This window comes from Aptenodytes patagonicus, chromosome 17 (assembly GCF_965638725.1).
Source record: "Aptenodytes patagonicus chromosome 17, bAptPat1.pri.cur, whole genome shotgun sequence".
In the NCBI taxonomy this organism is placed as follows: Eukaryota; Metazoa; Chordata; class Aves; order Sphenisciformes; family Spheniscidae; genus Aptenodytes; species Aptenodytes patagonicus.
Window position 1 is genome coordinate 9,478,909 of NC_134965.1, and position 17,638 is coordinate 9,496,546.

Below are 17,638 nucleotides of genomic sequence, written 5' to 3' on the forward strand. Positions count from 1 at the left end.
ATTTCTTCTAGGGATGATCCCTTTCAAAAGTGATCACCTTGACTAATGTAGTAAAGGTTTAAAAAATTGTGGGCGACACTTCTGTCTGTCCTTCCTGTCTCAACCCTCTTTCTCTGCCAAACCTTTCCTGCAGCCTCCCATCTTCTCCATGCCTCACTTTGCTGTACAGTCAGACTGTGCTGCTGAGCATTATGCTGAATTGTTAGAGCCTTCACCCTTTTTATATTTCTGTCCCGTTGCACTGAAAGAAATCTGTGCTTCGTGTGGAATTCCTCCTCTCCTGCCTGTTGTAAGCACTGAGTTTTCAGACTCTCTCCAGAAATTGGATGGTCAGAGAGGAGGGAACTGGTTCATTGCTTGTAACCATTTTGGCTCTCAAGGCTGACCTGGGGTTTGGCAGGAGATAGCTGTCAGTTCTCTTAACGTGGGTTAGTGTTTCTGTGCCAGGGGGTGAGTGTGGCGTGTGTGGCACGTGTGAGCTCAGCGTAGGGAGAGAGAGATCGATTTGCACAAGCTGCGTCCCTGCCTGTGTAAGAGGGCCAAGGCCGTGCAGCCTGTGATGCCTCCGTGCCTGGCACAGAAGCAGAAAGCTCTGTGTGTCAGCGGTAGATAGCAAGCGTAGGTGTGGCACACTGAACCACGGGCACTGCTGGGGTAAATGTGCTGTGGATAGAGACTGGAGCATGTGTTTTCTTGGGAACTGCTGCACAGTTGGCAGGTGATATACCTTGCCTGTTATTGTATTTGATTTGTGTTTGCCAAACAGCATTAAACACGTTATCTCTGCCCAGCAGGTATGGTTTCAAAGCTGGCAAGTGTCTGTTCTGGGGAAGGTAAGTATTAATACCTGGAAATTTATGCGTTAGGGCTCGTGAGACACTTGCTCTGCTGGAGAGCAAATCCAGCTGGAGAAAAGCTCGGTACATCAAGACTAGTTTTGCCTCCACTGAAATCTTCTGGCTGTGTCTGTCCCTTGGTGCTTTCCATTCATCTGAGCTGCTGGTAGGACTCAGAACTGTTTAGCTGCAAAGTCCCTTTTGGGGATGTGTTTCTCCCATGAGCGTGTGGAAGTTGGCTCTTGCTGCCTTTACTGATCAGTTCACAGTGAAATTGTCATTGAACACAGGGAACCACTGGTGTGACCGTGCTGGTTACAGGAGCTGCAGGAGGAGATCTGCTGCAAGAGGTGCCGTCTTAAACATCAGAGAATGCAAACAAGCTGCTATTGTAGGCTGTAGTTATAAATATCAGGCTATTATGGAGGCAGATTTAATGAACGAAATGACTTGCCACTATTCATGCTGATTGTCGCGTGGGTTTTTGTTTGTTACTCCATTAAGAGGTAAAAAAAAAAGCAAATGTAGCTTCTTTGTGTCCTTTAGAGTGGCTTTCTGTGTCAGTACTGCAGCATTGGAGCTCTAGAGATGATGGGGCAGAGATTATTCTTACAAACAACACTTTTCTCTAGTTTGAAATGAAAAATCAGAACTGACAAAGAGTCTCTGGCTTTTTTTCAGAGTACCATAAATTCTAAACTTCCAGCCTTGTCTTCAAGGCATTTGAAGGTATTTAGTGGCTTATATTTTATGAGGATGATGGTATGTTTTTATTGCTGTCTGTGGGTGATAGTCTGTCTGCTTCCACTGTGTGTGACACCGGCGGATCACCTCTGTTTTGCTTGCCAGACAAAAGTGGCCCTTCGGGATGGTTAATAAGGCTGTGCCAAGTGCTGCCCTGTGCTTTCTTGACGGTGGGGTGGCAGCTGTGCTCAGTGCTGGTGTTTGCTTCTTACAGGTGTGATCCCTGTCTCTCCTCCCCAGCCTGGTGCCATGGCTGACACGATTTTTGGCAGCGGGACAGGCCAGTGGGTGTGCCCCAACGACCGGCAGCTGGCACTGCGTGCCAAGTGAGTCCTCGCCACCCCCCTCCTCTCCTTCCAGCCTCAGCTCTGGCCTGAACGGTTTCCCAGTATCTGTGTGGAGCACTGGCCCACCAGCCTCATCTACAGCCTGGTTGGGAGGCAGGAATTTGCCTGTCACGCAGACCCCTCTGTACCCTAGAAATGTGCTGCTTGGGTGGGACAGGAGCCTGCTAAGCTGGGGCTCGATCCTTGGCTGCTGCCCGGAGCTGCCCGCCTGCAGTGGAGTTTGCAGCGCAGCTGGTGCGTGGTGGGAGTCCATCCCACCAGCCCTCCCCTGGGTGAAAGGAAGGGCTTGGAGGCAGGCTCTTATCTGTGCAGCACCCTAAATATAATTGATAGCATCCCCCAGCTGCCAGCACTCTTTTGTTTTAGGAACTTGTCATTTGATCTCATTTTCCCCTGAAGTTAAATTACTGCATAACCTAAAGACAAAAGGGATGGAGATGAGTCAAGCACTAGAACTGCATTTGTTTCTTGGATGCTTTCCTTCTCTGGCAGCCAGTACCATGCCGCTGCCACCTCTGCTCTTGTCTGAACCCCTGGGGTTAGCCCGCTGCAGAGTGTTAGAAAACAGGAGGTCACCCTGCGTCCGAGGGGACTGCCTGAGTGTGAACAGTGCACGCCACTGCCACTTCTCCAGCCTCTACCTGAAAGCCTTATTAAGACAGCTGTGTCTGATAGTGCCCTGCATTCTGCTAGCAGCCATGACTTTATCCAGTGACCTCTAAACCCCTACTGAATGGTAATTAATTGAGCTGTGAAAGCTCCCGCCTATCCCCAAGTGAGCTAAGGAGAAATGTCAGCTGCTGTATGTGAGGCACGGAGGGAAGTGGCTTGCTAAAGTCCTCGTGCGGGCCTGGGTTAGACCAAGGGAGGAAGTTGCCAAATTTATATTTCCAAGCGTGCCTGGTGATTTGTGTGTTTGAACTGAGGACCCTAGAAATGTGTGATCTGGAGGGAGGAGGGTGCAGGTAATCCCTGTGTTTTGGAGTCTGCTGTTGGCATTTGTGGTGTCTGGCATCAGTACCCACCTCTGCAAGGGTACCCCCAGGATAGCCACCCCTAGGTGCACTAGTTTTCTTTATGGGCTGAGTCAAACAGGAGTGAGGACATGGAGTGGTAAAATACAAACTGGAACAGAAAGGGAAATGAGAGGGCAGGGAGAGACAGCGCAGAGACAGCACTCAGTGCTGCTGGAGGAGTGACGTGGTGATCTGGTCAGTGAGAAGAGACTCCTGCTTTGGGTGTTAACCAGGGAACAGGCTTCTCTGATGGAAGGCTGACACAGACTCTGTGTGCCTGGCAGGTTTGGCCTGTGGGGCAGGTCAGGGGATTTGCGCTTTCCTTTCACAGCTTAATTCTAACCTCCACCCCCTCCCACAGGCTCCAGACGGGTTGGTCGGTGCACACGTTCCAGACTGAGAAGCAGAGGAAGATGCAGGCTCTGAGCCCACAGGAACTTGAGGTCATTCTGGAAGTCATCCGCAAGGCGGAAAAATTGGACATCATCGAGCAGCAGCGCATTGGGTACAGTCACGTTCATTTGTCCCCTTCCCTCAGAAGGAAAGGTCAGTGCAGACAGAGGAGTGGCTCTCCCAGCTGCCTGAGCTCAGCCTCCATCAGTCAGAGCATCCCTTAGGTCAGTTATTTTCCCCTCCCATGTTGCTTGTTTGGAGGTGATGAACATTGCGAAGGATGTGATATTTTCCTTCTCTCCACGTCTCAAGCCTTTCTCGTACCTTCTTTGAGCCTTGGGGTTTGCTGTGGTTGCAGCCACTGACACAGTCCCTGGTAAATGCAGCCTGTGCTAAGGCAGCTGCCCCAGCGGCCCTGGAAGAGGCTGGGGAAGATGCTGAGCTGTGCAGCTGCACCCACTGCTAGTGGACGGCACGGCTCAAACCGCTGCTGGCAGCACAGTTAGGTTTTCCCTTGTCTGCTGCAGCCCCCTGGGATTTTGCCTGGAGCAGTGAATGAGTTCATGTGCTAGTTGGCTGAGCCCTCTGGAAGGGGTTTGCTAGCTTGAATTATTTAATTTATGGGCATCCTTTTGCTGCTGCAGATTCCCATGTGCTTTCAGTCCTGCTGGAGGTCTGGCCTCAGCTGTGTCTGTGGTTGTCCTATACTGACGGCCTTTAAAGCCGGGGAGTTTGGCAGTCCTAACACAGCATTTCCCAGCAGGGTTAGGTGTTCGTGAGACAGGAAGCCCCAGTGACTCCCATCCTGTGTCCAGCAGGCCCAGCTTCCTGCCCCTGCGCTTTGCTCTGTCCCTGTGCAGTGCACATTAGTGAGTGCTAACGAAAACTGACAGTGATGTTTGTGTGATATATACGGGAGACCCCAGCAGCGCCAGAAGCAGCCAGCGACCCTGAGGAGCCGATCGTTCCCGTGCGGTTGTTGGTATAGCTGCAGAAAGCGATAGCCTTGCTGAAGCATTCTCTGAAATGCCTTTGTTAACTCCTGGGAGTTCTCTTGTGCTGAAGTCAAGGATCATAAATCCACTAATGATGGCTCAGCCTGGCTGTGCTGTCTGACCTCATCACTATAGGCAGTACCTCTTTCAAACAGACCTTGCCTTCCTCTCAGTATGGGACTTGGTTGATGGGACGTTAGCGCTAATGAGAATGGGGTTGCGTGGATAGCAGGATTGTGTTTCCTCCCTGAGCCGCATGCATGCGCATGGCTGCGGCTAGTCACTGCCTCTGATAAATGGCCTGGCTGTTATTGTTCCTGTCTACAAATGGATGCCTGAGAATTGCCAAGCAGTGATCTCATGACAGCAGCCTTGCTCTGCATGCTCTCCACATCCTGCATCCTAATTGCTTATCCCGCCTTCCTTCCCTTTCGTAGTCCTGCTGCCACGGACATTGTGCATACATACGGGCTTCCTGTCTTCCAAGCGGGCTGTCGAACGAAGCAGGGAGCAGTTACTGGCATTCCTGTACTGCAGCCGGGCTCATTTTGGTCTGATGGCTTCAGTCTGGCCTTCCTGCTTCTAATGGGATGTGGGCAAGTCATGTGCCTGCAGTGCTGCTTTCAGGGGGTATATGTAAAAACGGAGCAGGGCTTGGCAGGTCTAAGCCCTTTCCTGGTGCTGTCTGACTTGCCCTGCTCCGAGCACTAAAAGCTTTTCTTGCTCTACAAGCAGGAAATCTTTGTGCTGAGGCTGTGTGGCCCAGGTGACACTGAGCTCCTGAAGGGTGTGGGACCAAGCCCCTCTTGTGAGCTGTCTGCCCTGCACCTACTAGCTGAGTCAGGCCTGTCAGTGGTATTTGCAATTTTGATTATTCTGGGCTTGGTTAGTGTCGGTAGATGGACTTACAGGGGTTTGTATCCCCTGAAGACTGAGAGCCAGCTGATAGGAAACACTGAGTGCAGAGGCTGAAGTGAAAGTACATATGGTACCAGCAAGGGGCCCAAAACTGCACAGAAGCAGCAAAGGTAGGCTGAGTCTGGAGCACACGTTGGCAGCTTTTTGGCATGCCTCAGTACCATGTGCTTCAATTTCCAAGGTGATTACTGTGACCTCTGCTCTGCCTCTTCCCCTGCAGGCGCCTGGTGGAGCGGCTGGAGAACATGAGAAAGAACGCGATGGGGAATGGCCTTTCTCAGTGCCTGCTCTGCGGTGAACTGCTTGGGCTGCTGGGCAGCACGTCGGTCTTTTGTCAGGATTGCAAAAAGGTGGGTTTGGTCACACAGGTTCTGCCTGTTTCCGATAGCAAATCTGTCCAGAAAAGGCCCCCAGGCCTCTTGGAAGCTAGGTAGCTCTGCAGAGTTATTTTAGCCCCACTTATCTAAGTCGGTGCTGTCAGACCATCAGGTTTTCTCTTGCACCCTGGTTATCTTACTCCTCAGGATCCTAAAAAGCCTAAACTGCACTTAGTGCTGAGATGGGGTGCATCAGCCCCCTCTGCATCTCCCACTCTGGGGCAGAAACATACGTCCTTCAGAGGCAACTCATAAAAGGGTCTGTGTGCTTTACTGTTATTTACTGCAAGGTCTGCCCTTAGACCTTCCAGTAACATGTCTCTTCAGAGGACTCAAGTCAATCTTCAAGTTCCAAACCAGTGTAAGGTTTCCAACCCTGATGCATAAATTAGCCTGTGCATCAATGACTGCCTGTGTTTGTGTATATTGTCGGCAGGACTGCACACATGCTGTTCGAAAGGCAGCATCAGTTTGCAGGGAGACTGCTGTCCTGCCAATGCCCTGGGGGACGACTGTTGCTTGTCTAGACTCTGCAGCCAATGGGTTAATCTGTATTACTGTGGAGATTATGATCTCCAAGGCAACCACCTTATCCTCCCTCTGCTGGGAGGCTGTTTTTCCTGCACCTGAAGCCCATCTTTCCCTGGGGAGATACCTCTGTAAGTGGCTTTGCCTCAGCGTGTTGCCTGGGGAGAGGTGAGGGTACCTGCTGGGTGCAGGAGTGTTTCTGACTTGCTGGTGGTAGGGTGGAAGGGAGAAGCCTGTGCTGACTCTGTCTCTGGTGAGTACTGGAGCCAAGGAGACGTTTACCCATGTCACCCACCCTGTCCCATGGAGCCCACAGGACAGCGCTTAGTAAAACCTGCTCCTTTACCATGGAGTGGTGCATGTTGGCACCTCTGTGGTTAAGCAGCCATGCAGGCCACGATGGAGAACCTTTTGTGCTGGCACTGCTGGAGTTTGTGAGATGCAGCTCTCATGCAGAGCAGGCTGCTGGGCTGGGCCTGCACTGGTCCACGGTTGGCTGCAGCACTGCTGGGCTTAGAGCTCTTGTAAGAGAGGAAAGGGAGGTGCCCCAGCATCCCTCCATACGTGCTCGCTGGGCAGGGAGCTGCTGTGAGCTGTGCTGCCTTTGCTGTCGAGTGAGTTTCTCCACTAGATCCAATTTGCAGAAGTAGCTTGACTGAGGCAGGGGTTATGCAGAGGACTGTTTGTAAGGCAGTGACTGGGAAAGTAAATGCAAATCTTTGAACCCCTGAGTCCTAAGCCAGGGATAAAGTAGCTTTTTAGGAAGGGGTGGGGAAGGAAGCAGCGGTAAGGTACTGGGAAGTGAAAGGTCTGGTTTAAACAGGAGCTACAGGGCAGCTCTCTTGGAGAGGAGCATGGGCTCTGTGCACACGTGTCTGTGGAGAATAAAGGGCTGGATGGCAGACAGGAGACGGCTAACTGTTTCCTGAATTTCAAGCACATGGAATAACAGGATGTGCTGTATTCGTACCTTCTTTCCTTGGTGATTCCGCTCTCACCTTGTCTGAAGCCAGCTAGGTCACATTGCCACAGCACTTTCTAACCTTCTTCCTGTGAGCCTTGTACACTAATGAGGAGGCAAAAGCTGGCACGGACACTTCCCTGCCCTGTCCGTTTGCAGTTGCAGGTAGTAACCCCTCCAGCTAGTGGGGCTGTGTGAGCCCAAGGCTTCGGGAGGGCTGTGACCAGAAAACCCCAGAGAAGGGCTGGGGGTTTTTTTGTGGTTATTCCCTTTATGTGTGGAGTCTGTTGGGCAGTTCAGGAGGATTCATATCCAGGTTGATTTAAGGTGAGACCCTACTTTTCCAGTGTGCATTTTGCAGCTGCTTTCAGCTTGGCTGCACTTTTCAGCTGTGTGCAAGCTCAGGGCAATGCTGACTGGGTGCCCTGGGCTTCTCCCCTTGCTGCTTTTTAATGTTGTGGAGTGAACTTGGGGAACAGTCAACCCTTCAGCAGAGCACACAGAGTGGACTGTTACTTTAAGCTTGTTCCCTCTCGTCCAGGGATATCCATCATTCGTGCAGTGTTGTGTGCAATAAGCAATGACTTGTCAGGGAATTATGGATTTTTAAAGTTCATATTTTTCTTGCTAGCATTGCTCTGTTACCGTCTCACTGCAGCCTAATTCAATAACAGGAATTGTTGTAATGATGCATCTGAAACATAGCAAAGAACTTACCTTCAGCAAGTCCCTTCTGCTAAATAGAGGTTCTGTATTTCTGGTAGCCCGGTGGATTTTCTAAGCGCCACTTTCTGGTTTATGAAGAATATTTTTAATATTAGTTTTTATTATCTTAGAAATACATGCATTATGGCAAGACAAAGATTTATGCAAATCCAGATGTGTTAACAATAGCAGTAGTTAGACAAAGCATAACATGTCATTTACCATGCAGAGGGTATCAGTATCATGTATAAAAGGTGAAGTATAAGTAGGAGAAGAAAAGTGCTTTATCTTGTATTTAATGAGGAATGGGGCTGCGTTTCATGTCCTTGATTTTTATGTCTTCTTCTGAGGGGTTGTGAGTGATGCTCAATTTTCCAGCTAGTCTGCAGAGAAGGGGAGGAGGAAAGCCCCATTTTATTATGGAACTTTCAAAATTTATGGCTAGGAATAAAATCGCTTGGAAAACTTCCACTAGAGGGAGTGTTTGAATGTGCTATACGTGTGGGGATTGGGATCTTTGAGGGTATTTAAGACTGAGTTGCTCCCTCAGGTTTTGGTTTGAGGGAGGGAGAATTTGGGGTATTTCATGTGGTGTCTGCTAATTGTATCTGCAATCCCTCTTGGCTTGGGTAGCACCATGTTGAGTATTGATGCACCAGACCCAAGAGGTTGTTCCTTATTTCTCTGGGAGGATGAGGGCGAGGACAGGAACAGAGAGATGGAGAGGAGCACCAACCTCTGTGGGGCTGGTGGTGCTGCCTTCCACTTTCTGTGCAGCATGAGTCAGGGACAGACATGCCTCTGGGCTACGCTGACCGAAATAGTTGGGTGCGTTTATTCATGCAATGAAGCCATTGCCTCAGGTACCATCGTTCTGCCGCTGTCCTCCTCCAGACGTGGGCACTGAGGGCTGAGTGAGCCACTGAGACTTTCGTCCCTGGACACAGACCTCCTGGCTCAGAGGAGGAGCAGCCTGGTTAGGGGGATATGTAAAACCTTAGCTGGGGAGATTAAATTCACGTGTCTCTCTAAGCAAGGTTTTGCTCTCCAGGGCCCTCTTGTGAGTGGCATTTGCTCTGTGAGGATCAAAGAATTATCCAATTTCTCATTCAAGCTGTAAGCCAAGCCTGATACACATCAGCTTCATTTTATAATATTAGGTGATTCAGGTTGTAAATGGCTTGTAAGGCCAGCGGAGACATGAAAGTTCCCTTGTGCAGCAACAGAGGCCGTGCGGCGCTATCAAGCATTCTGCTCAGGAAACGTGCATGTAGGCACGGTTGTGCCCGCTTCCTAAGCAGCCGCAAATCAATAGCTTCTGAGTGCGTGCTGAAATGGAGGGGAAGCTGTGGGGTTTAAGACTACGTATGTGAGGGAAGGGAGGAGAGGATTTCCAGTCTTGCACAAACTCGTGCTTGTTTTGTACTTGGTTACAGCTGCTTTCCATGCCACAGTGATTGGGTTTTAGGATTTAGAGGAATAAAAAAAAAGTCCTAGAAATAGCCTATTGGTCATGGGGTTTGATTTGCCCTGGCCAGTTCTCTTCTCACCCTGCAGTCAAGGGCTGTGCTGTAGATTTGCCTTTGTCTCATGTCCATATAGACCTGAAGCAGCTTCCTGCGATCAGTGGTTCTCCAGGATAAATAAGAAAATTGTGCCATTTTTAGGTTTTTAAGGAAAGCAGAACAGAACTGCTGGGACAGATGCTTCTTGACCTTCTCTCTCCGAGGGCTATATGGCTGTGGGGAGTTGCTAACGCCACCTTTTTTTTTTTTCTGTTTTTTCTCTCTCCTTGTTTCAGAAAGTTTGCACCAAGTGCGGAATAGAAACCTTTGGAACCCAGAAACGTCCTCTTTGGTTGTGCAAGATCTGCAGTGAACAGAGAGAGGTAAAATGCAACTGTGGAGAGATGGGGCTTAGCAGCGTGCACCTACCTGCCCCAAGTCTGTGCTGAGTGTGCGTGGGCTCTTCCCTGTGCCTGTGCACTGGGAGGGGAGCTTGGAATGGGGTTTGGGAGGCTTGGCTGGAGGCCAGGCAGGCTCAATGAATACACACAGCGATGACAACTTTGGTTTATGAGAGGGTGGAGGGAAAAAACCACACCAGCCCCTGCAGCCTGTATGGCTTTGTGGAATTTTTATAGCTGTGGTCATAAAGAGACTGTTACCTTTTGCTGCTGCACTGTCCCTCCTAGTTCTGTGGCAAATAAACTTGGCTAACACTGGTTCTTTAATACAACCAGAGAGATCTATAGCGTAGCTGCAATATTTGTCCCTCTAAAAATAACTAGGATTGCAGCTTTTAAGTCTGTTTTCCTGCCTGCCTGCAAAATCCCATAACTTGCCAGTGTGTGAGACTTCTAATGTAGGTCTCTAAATTTTTATATCCTTCATCCTTGACTTTACACTGCAAAAAGTAATGGCCTGCCTCACTTCTTGTCTGCCAACCAGCATCTGCCAACATCAGGGCTCGCTGCTCTACAGTGAAGTGAAGTCAGTGAATTTGTTCTGTGATTGCAGAAGGATTTTTCCTTGTTCCCATCAATTTATTTTGGGCTTTTGCTTGTGGTCCTTGAACATCAATCCAGTGCAGCTATTTCTGACCACGGCAACTAACTGTGAAACCTGGGTGCTCTGCTAAATCAATTTTTGAAGTGTAGTGAGAGCATTTGTGCAGGTGTTTGAGATGCTGAAATTTTTTTATACTAGTTGTGGAAACTTAGCATTGCTTAGGTTTTACATAGGAGGGGATTTCTGTGTGGGAGCACTTGCAAAGTTCATGTTCAGGTAGGATGAGGGGTACATGGACACTGCTGGCCTTTAACTTTTGAGCAGCAGTGTGGGTAGGGCAGGCAGAGAGCATTCCAGCTCCCTGGATATTGCTAATAATTTGATACACTGAATCATCCAGATGTTTTGAATTCCAGATGGAGGTCCCAAAATGGAGGGTGAGGCAAGTCAAGGGATTTTCTGTGTTCTGCAGGGAGATGGGTATGGGACTAAAATTGACTTTATTTCTTTTTTTCTGTTCTTTCTATATTTTTTTTCTCATCCCCACTGTATAATTGGTTAATTTTTCCTATTTCTTATAAAAATAATGAGGAGCCATGGTCACTAGACAGAGAAGAATATTAACCTGTCCGGTAAGTGTTATGTGCTGCCAGTGTGTGAGGGTACGGTAACCTTCAGAGCTTGCTCTCTCTGTGAAACCTGAGATACGGCCAAAGTGCTTCCCTAATGAAAATGGATGGAACTTTCCCTCTTAGACTAACTAAAAAATAGCCTCATCTTACCTCCCAACCCTAAGCTTCATCTTTATTTTTTTTATTCTCTTTAAGGTCGGTTCAGGTCTGTCTCCTTTCTTGCTTGCGGTGGTGCTGGTGTCCTGACCAGGGGAAGGTTGGAAGGGTCACAGTGTGGACACACAGTCAGGCATCAAGTCATACATCCCCTCTGTCTTCCCACATGCTCTGCTTTTATTTTGGGGGAAGGCAGGGAAGCACTGAGAATTAACAGAAGCCTTGAGGCATGTCAGACAGGGCAAGGAAGTTGAGGCAATATCAGAATAAATGCCTGAAAAGTGGCTTTGATCAGGTCTTTCCTAAGAGTCTGTGTAAGGAAGAGATGAGACTCTTAGACCTCAGGCTGATGGCTGGTACTAGTGCAGTCCCTGAAGCTGGTTCAGGTGTCATGATATTACAGGGCGTGCATTAAATTACCAGGTTTCTTTTAAGGGCTCGTGTTCACAACCAGCTTCTTGTTGCTGTCTGTTTCTGTGATCTGGATCTGTCTTGTATTGCCATCTGCTCTGGACCAAACCCATTTGGCCACGCTCTTTGCTGAAGGTTATATTTGCTATCATCAATGAGTGCAGATGGATGTCTGCTCTTTGGGATCAGATATTCCCATTTCTGTCTAACCTGTGAATCCCCTGCATGGTGAGTAGGTATCAGCCCCATTTTATTTCCAGGCAGGGAGCTTCAGGAAGCCACCGAAGCACTTTGGGTTGTGTGATGCAGTAACAAGCCAGTACAACCCTTCTCTCCCCATCTCAATGCACAGCGTGACTGAGCAAGGTTCTTCTTTAGCCCTTGCCAACAAAGCACGTGCTTAAAGTAGGCTTGTCCCGGGCCACTGGCAACACCTCCCAACTTGTCAGGCCGTGCTCAGGCCCCTAAACTTGGCCAGCTCTAGTGGGTGAATGTTTGATGCTGGTCCTGAGTACCCCCCCAGCAGGTGTGGTGAGATGTGGTTTTTCCAAGCTAGGTGATTCCCTCCACATCAGTGCTTTGATTGCCGTCTGTAATTTTCTGAACCACCGCTCAAGCTATTTGGGCATGATATTTATGAAGCTCTCAACTCAGTGAGAGACTGTCAGGTACTGAAGTGAGAAAGGGAGGTCATTCGGAAACCTGGATGGACTAAATGATGTTGGCTAGAGTTAGTTAAGTGTCATCTGGCTGGGGCAAGAGCCTAGGAGTATAATTGTCCCCTTTAGCCTTTGCCATGCACTGAGTGAGCGCGTGAGTCTTGTGGCCCACCAGGATGTCAAGTCAGGATGGTGGGGTTGGACGTTCACATATACCAGCTAACAGCCAAAACGTGCAGCATTGTTCATACATGCTAAAGCTCTCATCCCTCCATCTTCCTTGTTATTTATCCCTGTAGGCTTGATTTAAGCTAGGGTAAGTTTAGTGACACGTGGTAGTCGTCTTCCCCTTTTTGCTGTGTGGACACAATCTATGCTGGCTTCAGTTACGATTAAATCATCAGTATGCCTGGGTCAAAATGAAGACCAAAGTAACGAGCTATTGTTTACATCAATTTTTCAGTTGGAGTTGAATGCTTGATGCCCGTAGATCCTTTTGGGAATCCCAGCCTCAGCCATTCGGAAGTGTTCTTTGCTGCTTCCTGTTTCCTTCAGAAACCTCCACTGGGAAGGCTGTGCTGCATAGCAATGAGGAATAAGTTGCTCTGACACTGTCTTATTTCTGGAGAGTGGAGGTGATTAATGGATTCTGCCTGCTGCTTGCGTCCCAATCATCCAGAAGCAAAACGGCATGTTCGGCAGCACTCGAGCTGCCGAGCGTGATGTGTACATGCAGGGTGAGGGTCTCCGAGCTGCCAGAGAGGTGCTGGGAGGAAGGTACTGTGTTCTCACATGGCTGGGACCTGACAAAGCCTGGATGTTCCTCCTGGCAAAGAGAACATCCCCAAGGACCAGCAGACACCCCTGCGTCATAAGTGCATCTCTTCTTCCTGAAATAAGATAGACCTCATCTGCTTTAGGCCAGAACTGGCCTGTTGGAGATACCACTTGTCCCAGCTGTTTGCAGAAGCATCTGTTGAAAATCCCTTTTTCTTCTTCCAGGATTCTGTGGACGTTTTCCTTTGCAATGTCTTTTGAGGGTGATGGAATTAAAGCAGGTGTGGATTGTGTTTTATTGTTCCGGCAAGCAAGGGTGGAAGCAAATTCAGTCAAGCTGACATTCACTTTCAAGGGCAAGAATCTCCCTTCCTTCTTTCCTCCTCCATGTGCTGCATTGCCTTTCTTGGCTTTGCATCTTGCATTGCCTTTCTGGAGACCGAGCGTGGAGCGCTGATCCTCCTTAGGGCGGTCCTGTTTCTGTATGCATATGAAGTCCCCGTGGCATGATCAGGGGTGCTGATCCCTGACTACAGCAAACGTTGGCCACAGGTTTGCAGCGAGCCTGTTTGCTAGCTTGGCAGTGAAGCAGTGATGCACCCATGGGAATGAGAGTGCAGGGCAGACAGGGAGCAAGTCCTCCAGCAAAACAGGCTTATTACAGCAGCTGTCAGAGGAGAAAAACTGCCTGGGAGGAGCTGCGATACAGCTGGAATGATCCCCTGCTGCCAGGCCTCTGGCAGAGCACGTGAGCTTGATAACAGCTTGGGCAGCAATGCCCATGTTGAATTAGTTGCATGTGGCTGAAGTCTGGCTGTCACCTCCTGGCCTGAAGGGGAAATGGGACCTGCTGTGTTTTGTCAAATCCCTGCCCAGCCGTTTAACTCTCTGCACAGCCTTGTTTTGACTGATAGCACCAAGTTCTGCAAAGCACCTTCCTGAATTACTACTTTATATATATATTTTTTTTTATATCCATAATTAGCGATGCTATCATCGTAATTAAAATCCTCTTGGAAGCGTTTGTGCACATTTACATTTGAATTGACACATCCAAAATTGTAGCAATAATGAAAACAGTTTAAGTAGGGTGGGGGGGAGATAGCTTTTTTTAAACCCCATCGAATATGAAAGAGAGTGTCAGCTATCAGGGACCTGTTAAAGTTTTAGTTTGCCCTCTCTGCTTCACTTTCCCTTTAATTTCTTCTCCTTCGCTAAACGGCATTTTCATGGCTGGCTGCATTTCTTGGTTTATCACAATAAACCATGCAGAGGAAGAGGATTACTGCACTGGAAGGAAGGAGTTGTCTCCTCCCCTTTTACCCCCAGGGCTTCCCTTTTCACATATACACTCATACCATTTTGAACATTATAAACCAACATAGCCCAGGGTTATTCCTGCCTGGCATGATGATTTCTTGGCAAAATACCATGCTGATGGAGGGGAGTGTTTATTTTGGGTGATTCTGGATTGAATCGAAGTGATGTGCACCTGTTTGCAATTCAAAGAACGCATCAATAGCATGCCATATTATTTTGGGGGGTGGTAGCAAGTGGTTAGACTCAAAATAGTGTCCTCTAGAATAGAGCCACAGGAAAAAAAGAGGCCTGATTGAGAGGGGAATGATAAATCGTTGAAGGCTGGCAGCCATTGCAGCTTGAGAAACGTTGGGGTCAGAGGTGCGATAGATTTTGCTATTCCGGAAACAAAGCTCCGAATAGCGATTTCACTGCCTTTTAATTTTCTTCATCCTCAAGTGCTGAATGTGGGAGTTGACAACAGATTGCTGTAAATAATGTAATTGGAAATCTCTGTGTTATGGAAAAGCAGATGAATGCAAATAATGAAGCTGAAGAGCGCTTGCTCTTTCTTCCTGCCAGTGGTGGTTTGCAGCGTGCCAGAGCCATGGTGGAGAGCTGGGACAAAGTGAGTGTGTGGGCATGTGCTGCGTGAGGGCAATGGCAACGAAGTCCTCCCAGGGTGGTTGCATTTGCAGGTGCCTTTCTCTTCATTAAGCATTGTAGCCCACGAGAACCTGCTCCCCTGCCTTTCGGCTGCTGGGGGATTGAGCCAATAACGCTGGTGTCAGCACGGGAAGCTAAAGGGAGCTGTTTTCCTCTGGCACAGCCCAGCCTGGGCTGCTGCGAAGGAAGGGGGGTGCAGAATGAGAACAGCTACTGCGTGGCAAGCAGTAGGTGGTAGAGCAAAATCTGGCTTTGCAGCTAAGACCCTTTCTAAGCATCTCTGTTTGCGGGACTCGTGGCTTGGTGAAGCGAACTCCGAGAGGGCTGCAAGTGTTTGTTATGATTCCTTCAGCTGTGACCATGTCCCTTCATCAGCAAGTCCTAATGTTTTCTCTGTTTAGGAACTTGTTTTAGCACTTATATGTTCAGAGAAGGAGAAAGAGGAGGGAGAAATTTGAGCAGTAACATGCGTTTTCACCAGGGCCCAGTGATTCTCCGTTAGGTCCCATTTACAGGCTGCACTTGAATGTGCTAGATAAAAATATGCATCTGCTTCTGACTGTCTCATCCTGTAGCTATAATGATGGCTTGATGCAACTTTAATAGGAATATTATCAGGGTTATAAAAGGCATTGAGCTCTCTGGACTTGCCATGGCCATGGCCATTAAATTGATTTGAAGTAACAAAAAAAGGAGTCTGTTGCTAAAATAGCTCTTCTCCCCCGTGTCCTCCCCCACCTTGCTTTAGGGTAGTTTAGGTGTCAGGGGAGGCAGAAGGACAGGAGCCTGAAGGGAGTCAGTATTTAGCGTGGATTTTGGTTGTGTTTGGCTGGGCCAGTTTGAGCGCGGTGGGCTGGGGACAGCTGCAGCCAGTGAACCATGGTGTGGCTGCTCTGTCCCGAGCCACACGCTGGGCCACCACGTCCTGATCTGGGATAATGCAGATACAGATCTTTACTCCCCTCTGTCAAGCACTCAGAACCAAGGGATGATCGATGTTACTTAAAATTGTGTTGTTGCAAGAGACTGGAAGGGGCTGGCTGTCCCTCTTGCTGATGAAATTCCAGCTCCACCCAAACTCAGGCTGCCGTGGGGGCTGGATTTCACCTTATGTGCCAATGGGACTGGTGGGAGCAAAACTCTCTCCTCCTTGGAAAGAGCAAACTCATGCTGATAAACAGGAGTTTTATTCTTGAAGTGCTGTTACAGATTTATTAATTTAAAATCAAGCAAGAACTTTGCTGTCAGGCCGCTGTTGCGATCAATGAAACTACCATCAATAGCAGTCAGCAACATCGATTTGTTTTGATGCATGGATGCTAAAACTAACCTGTGTGCCCATGTGCAGAACAGAATGTGAACCGCAGTCATTTCGGATGGGGCATGCTGCTAACCTGGGGGGAGCAGAGGTACTAAATTAATATAGGGGAGAGCATCTTGCTGCAGCTATTTTAGAGCTGATCTCAAAACAATTTCAGTACTGCTGTAATGAGACCAAACTCTATTAGAAGCACCAATTTAAAGTGAATATGTATGCATAGAATCAATTTTATACTAGTATTACTACGTCAGAGCTGGGTGTGTGATATCATTAACTCTTTCTATAACTGGACTTGCTTTGGGGTAGTGAGAAACCTGGGGGTGACCAGCCTTTTCTTACAGCAATCCTTGCTGTGTCTGATTGGTTTTATGGTGTGCCTAAATTGTAGTTTGCCTGAAGATAATAGGTCTTTTCAGTGCTTCAAATTAAATTACAGATGTTGCAAGGTCTGTTCAGAGAACAACTGTAAGAAAGGGTTGCTTCCTCCCTGGCAGTTTGTGCGGGGAAGCTACATGTGCCCTAGCTACCCAGTGTGCGGCAGTGGATGGACAACCTGCCCTCCTTGAGCCGTGGCGCTGATCGGGGTGCAAACCCCGTGGCTGCAGTAGTTCCTGTGTCCTGTGTGTGCAACTGCGCCCGAGGCCTCCTGCCTTCCTGAGACAAGGGAAACCAGGGCTTGCCCAGCCTGCAGCTGGGCACATACACAATCGTGTATGTTTACCTGAGTTGCAGAGGGCTAAGCTCCGCGTAGAGATCTCTGTCCCAGATTTAAAAACCATATTGCATTTCCCAATTCTTGGTTTTGTGGGGATAGCAGAGCACGTTCCTCCAGGGTCTCTGTGCTGCACTGGCGAGTGCTGTTGTGCAAGCTGTACCAAATGCTGTACAGTCCCTATGTGCTAGCAGAGGGGACAGAAGGAGCTGGGTCAGCTTGTGCCTCGACTGGCTGGGTCACTGTTTTGGCTGTTTGCATGCTGGTGAAGGAGCTGGTAAAGTGTCCTGACTGCCAGCGCCCCCTCTATAGAAGAAGAACTTGCAGTCTTCTCTGCTTTGGGGAATTCGCTTCCCAGCTTTTTGCTTGGATGGCAGACTCACCGTCCTGCTGGGCTGTTACCCAGAAGGAAAATGTTGGTGTAATTGCAGGGTGCTCTCACCTCCTGGTTTCTACATCCTGCTGTGGTGCATGTGAGCTTCTCTCTTGCACTCTTACAGTAACTGACGTGTGTGCTGGGTCACAGCGATGCTCTACTTTCTTCTGCTGGGTGCTCTTCTTTTAAAAAGCATACTCCCAGGTTCCCCTCTGAATTCAGATCGCCTTCACTTGGCTTTCAAGAGCCCAAACACAGAGATTTTAGCTCTCTGTGTTGATGGCTTTGGACTAGGAACC

The 17,638-nt window shown here is 48.8% G+C and overlaps 1 protein-coding gene across 4 annotated transcripts in view; it reads left to right on the plus strand.

Moving 5' to 3' along the window:
* Window positions 1-17,638, plus strand: part of RPH3AL (rabphilin 3A like (without C2 domains)) — a 42,639-nt gene that overhangs the window by 6,106 nt on the left and 18,895 nt on the right. For all 4 annotated transcript variants that reach the window (XM_076354286.1, XM_076354284.1, XM_076354287.1 and 1 more), the window contains exons 3-6: window positions 1,795-1,906; window positions 3,305-3,448; window positions 5,470-5,599; window positions 9,622-9,708. In XM_076354286.1, the coding sequence (XP_076210401.1) occupies window positions 1,830-1,906; window positions 3,305-3,448; window positions 5,470-5,599; window positions 9,622-9,708 (438 nt within the window). In that variant the 5' untranslated portion in view covers window positions 1,795-1,829. The remainder of the gene's footprint in view (window positions 1-1,794; window positions 1,907-3,304; window positions 3,449-5,469; window positions 5,600-9,621; window positions 9,709-17,638) is intronic.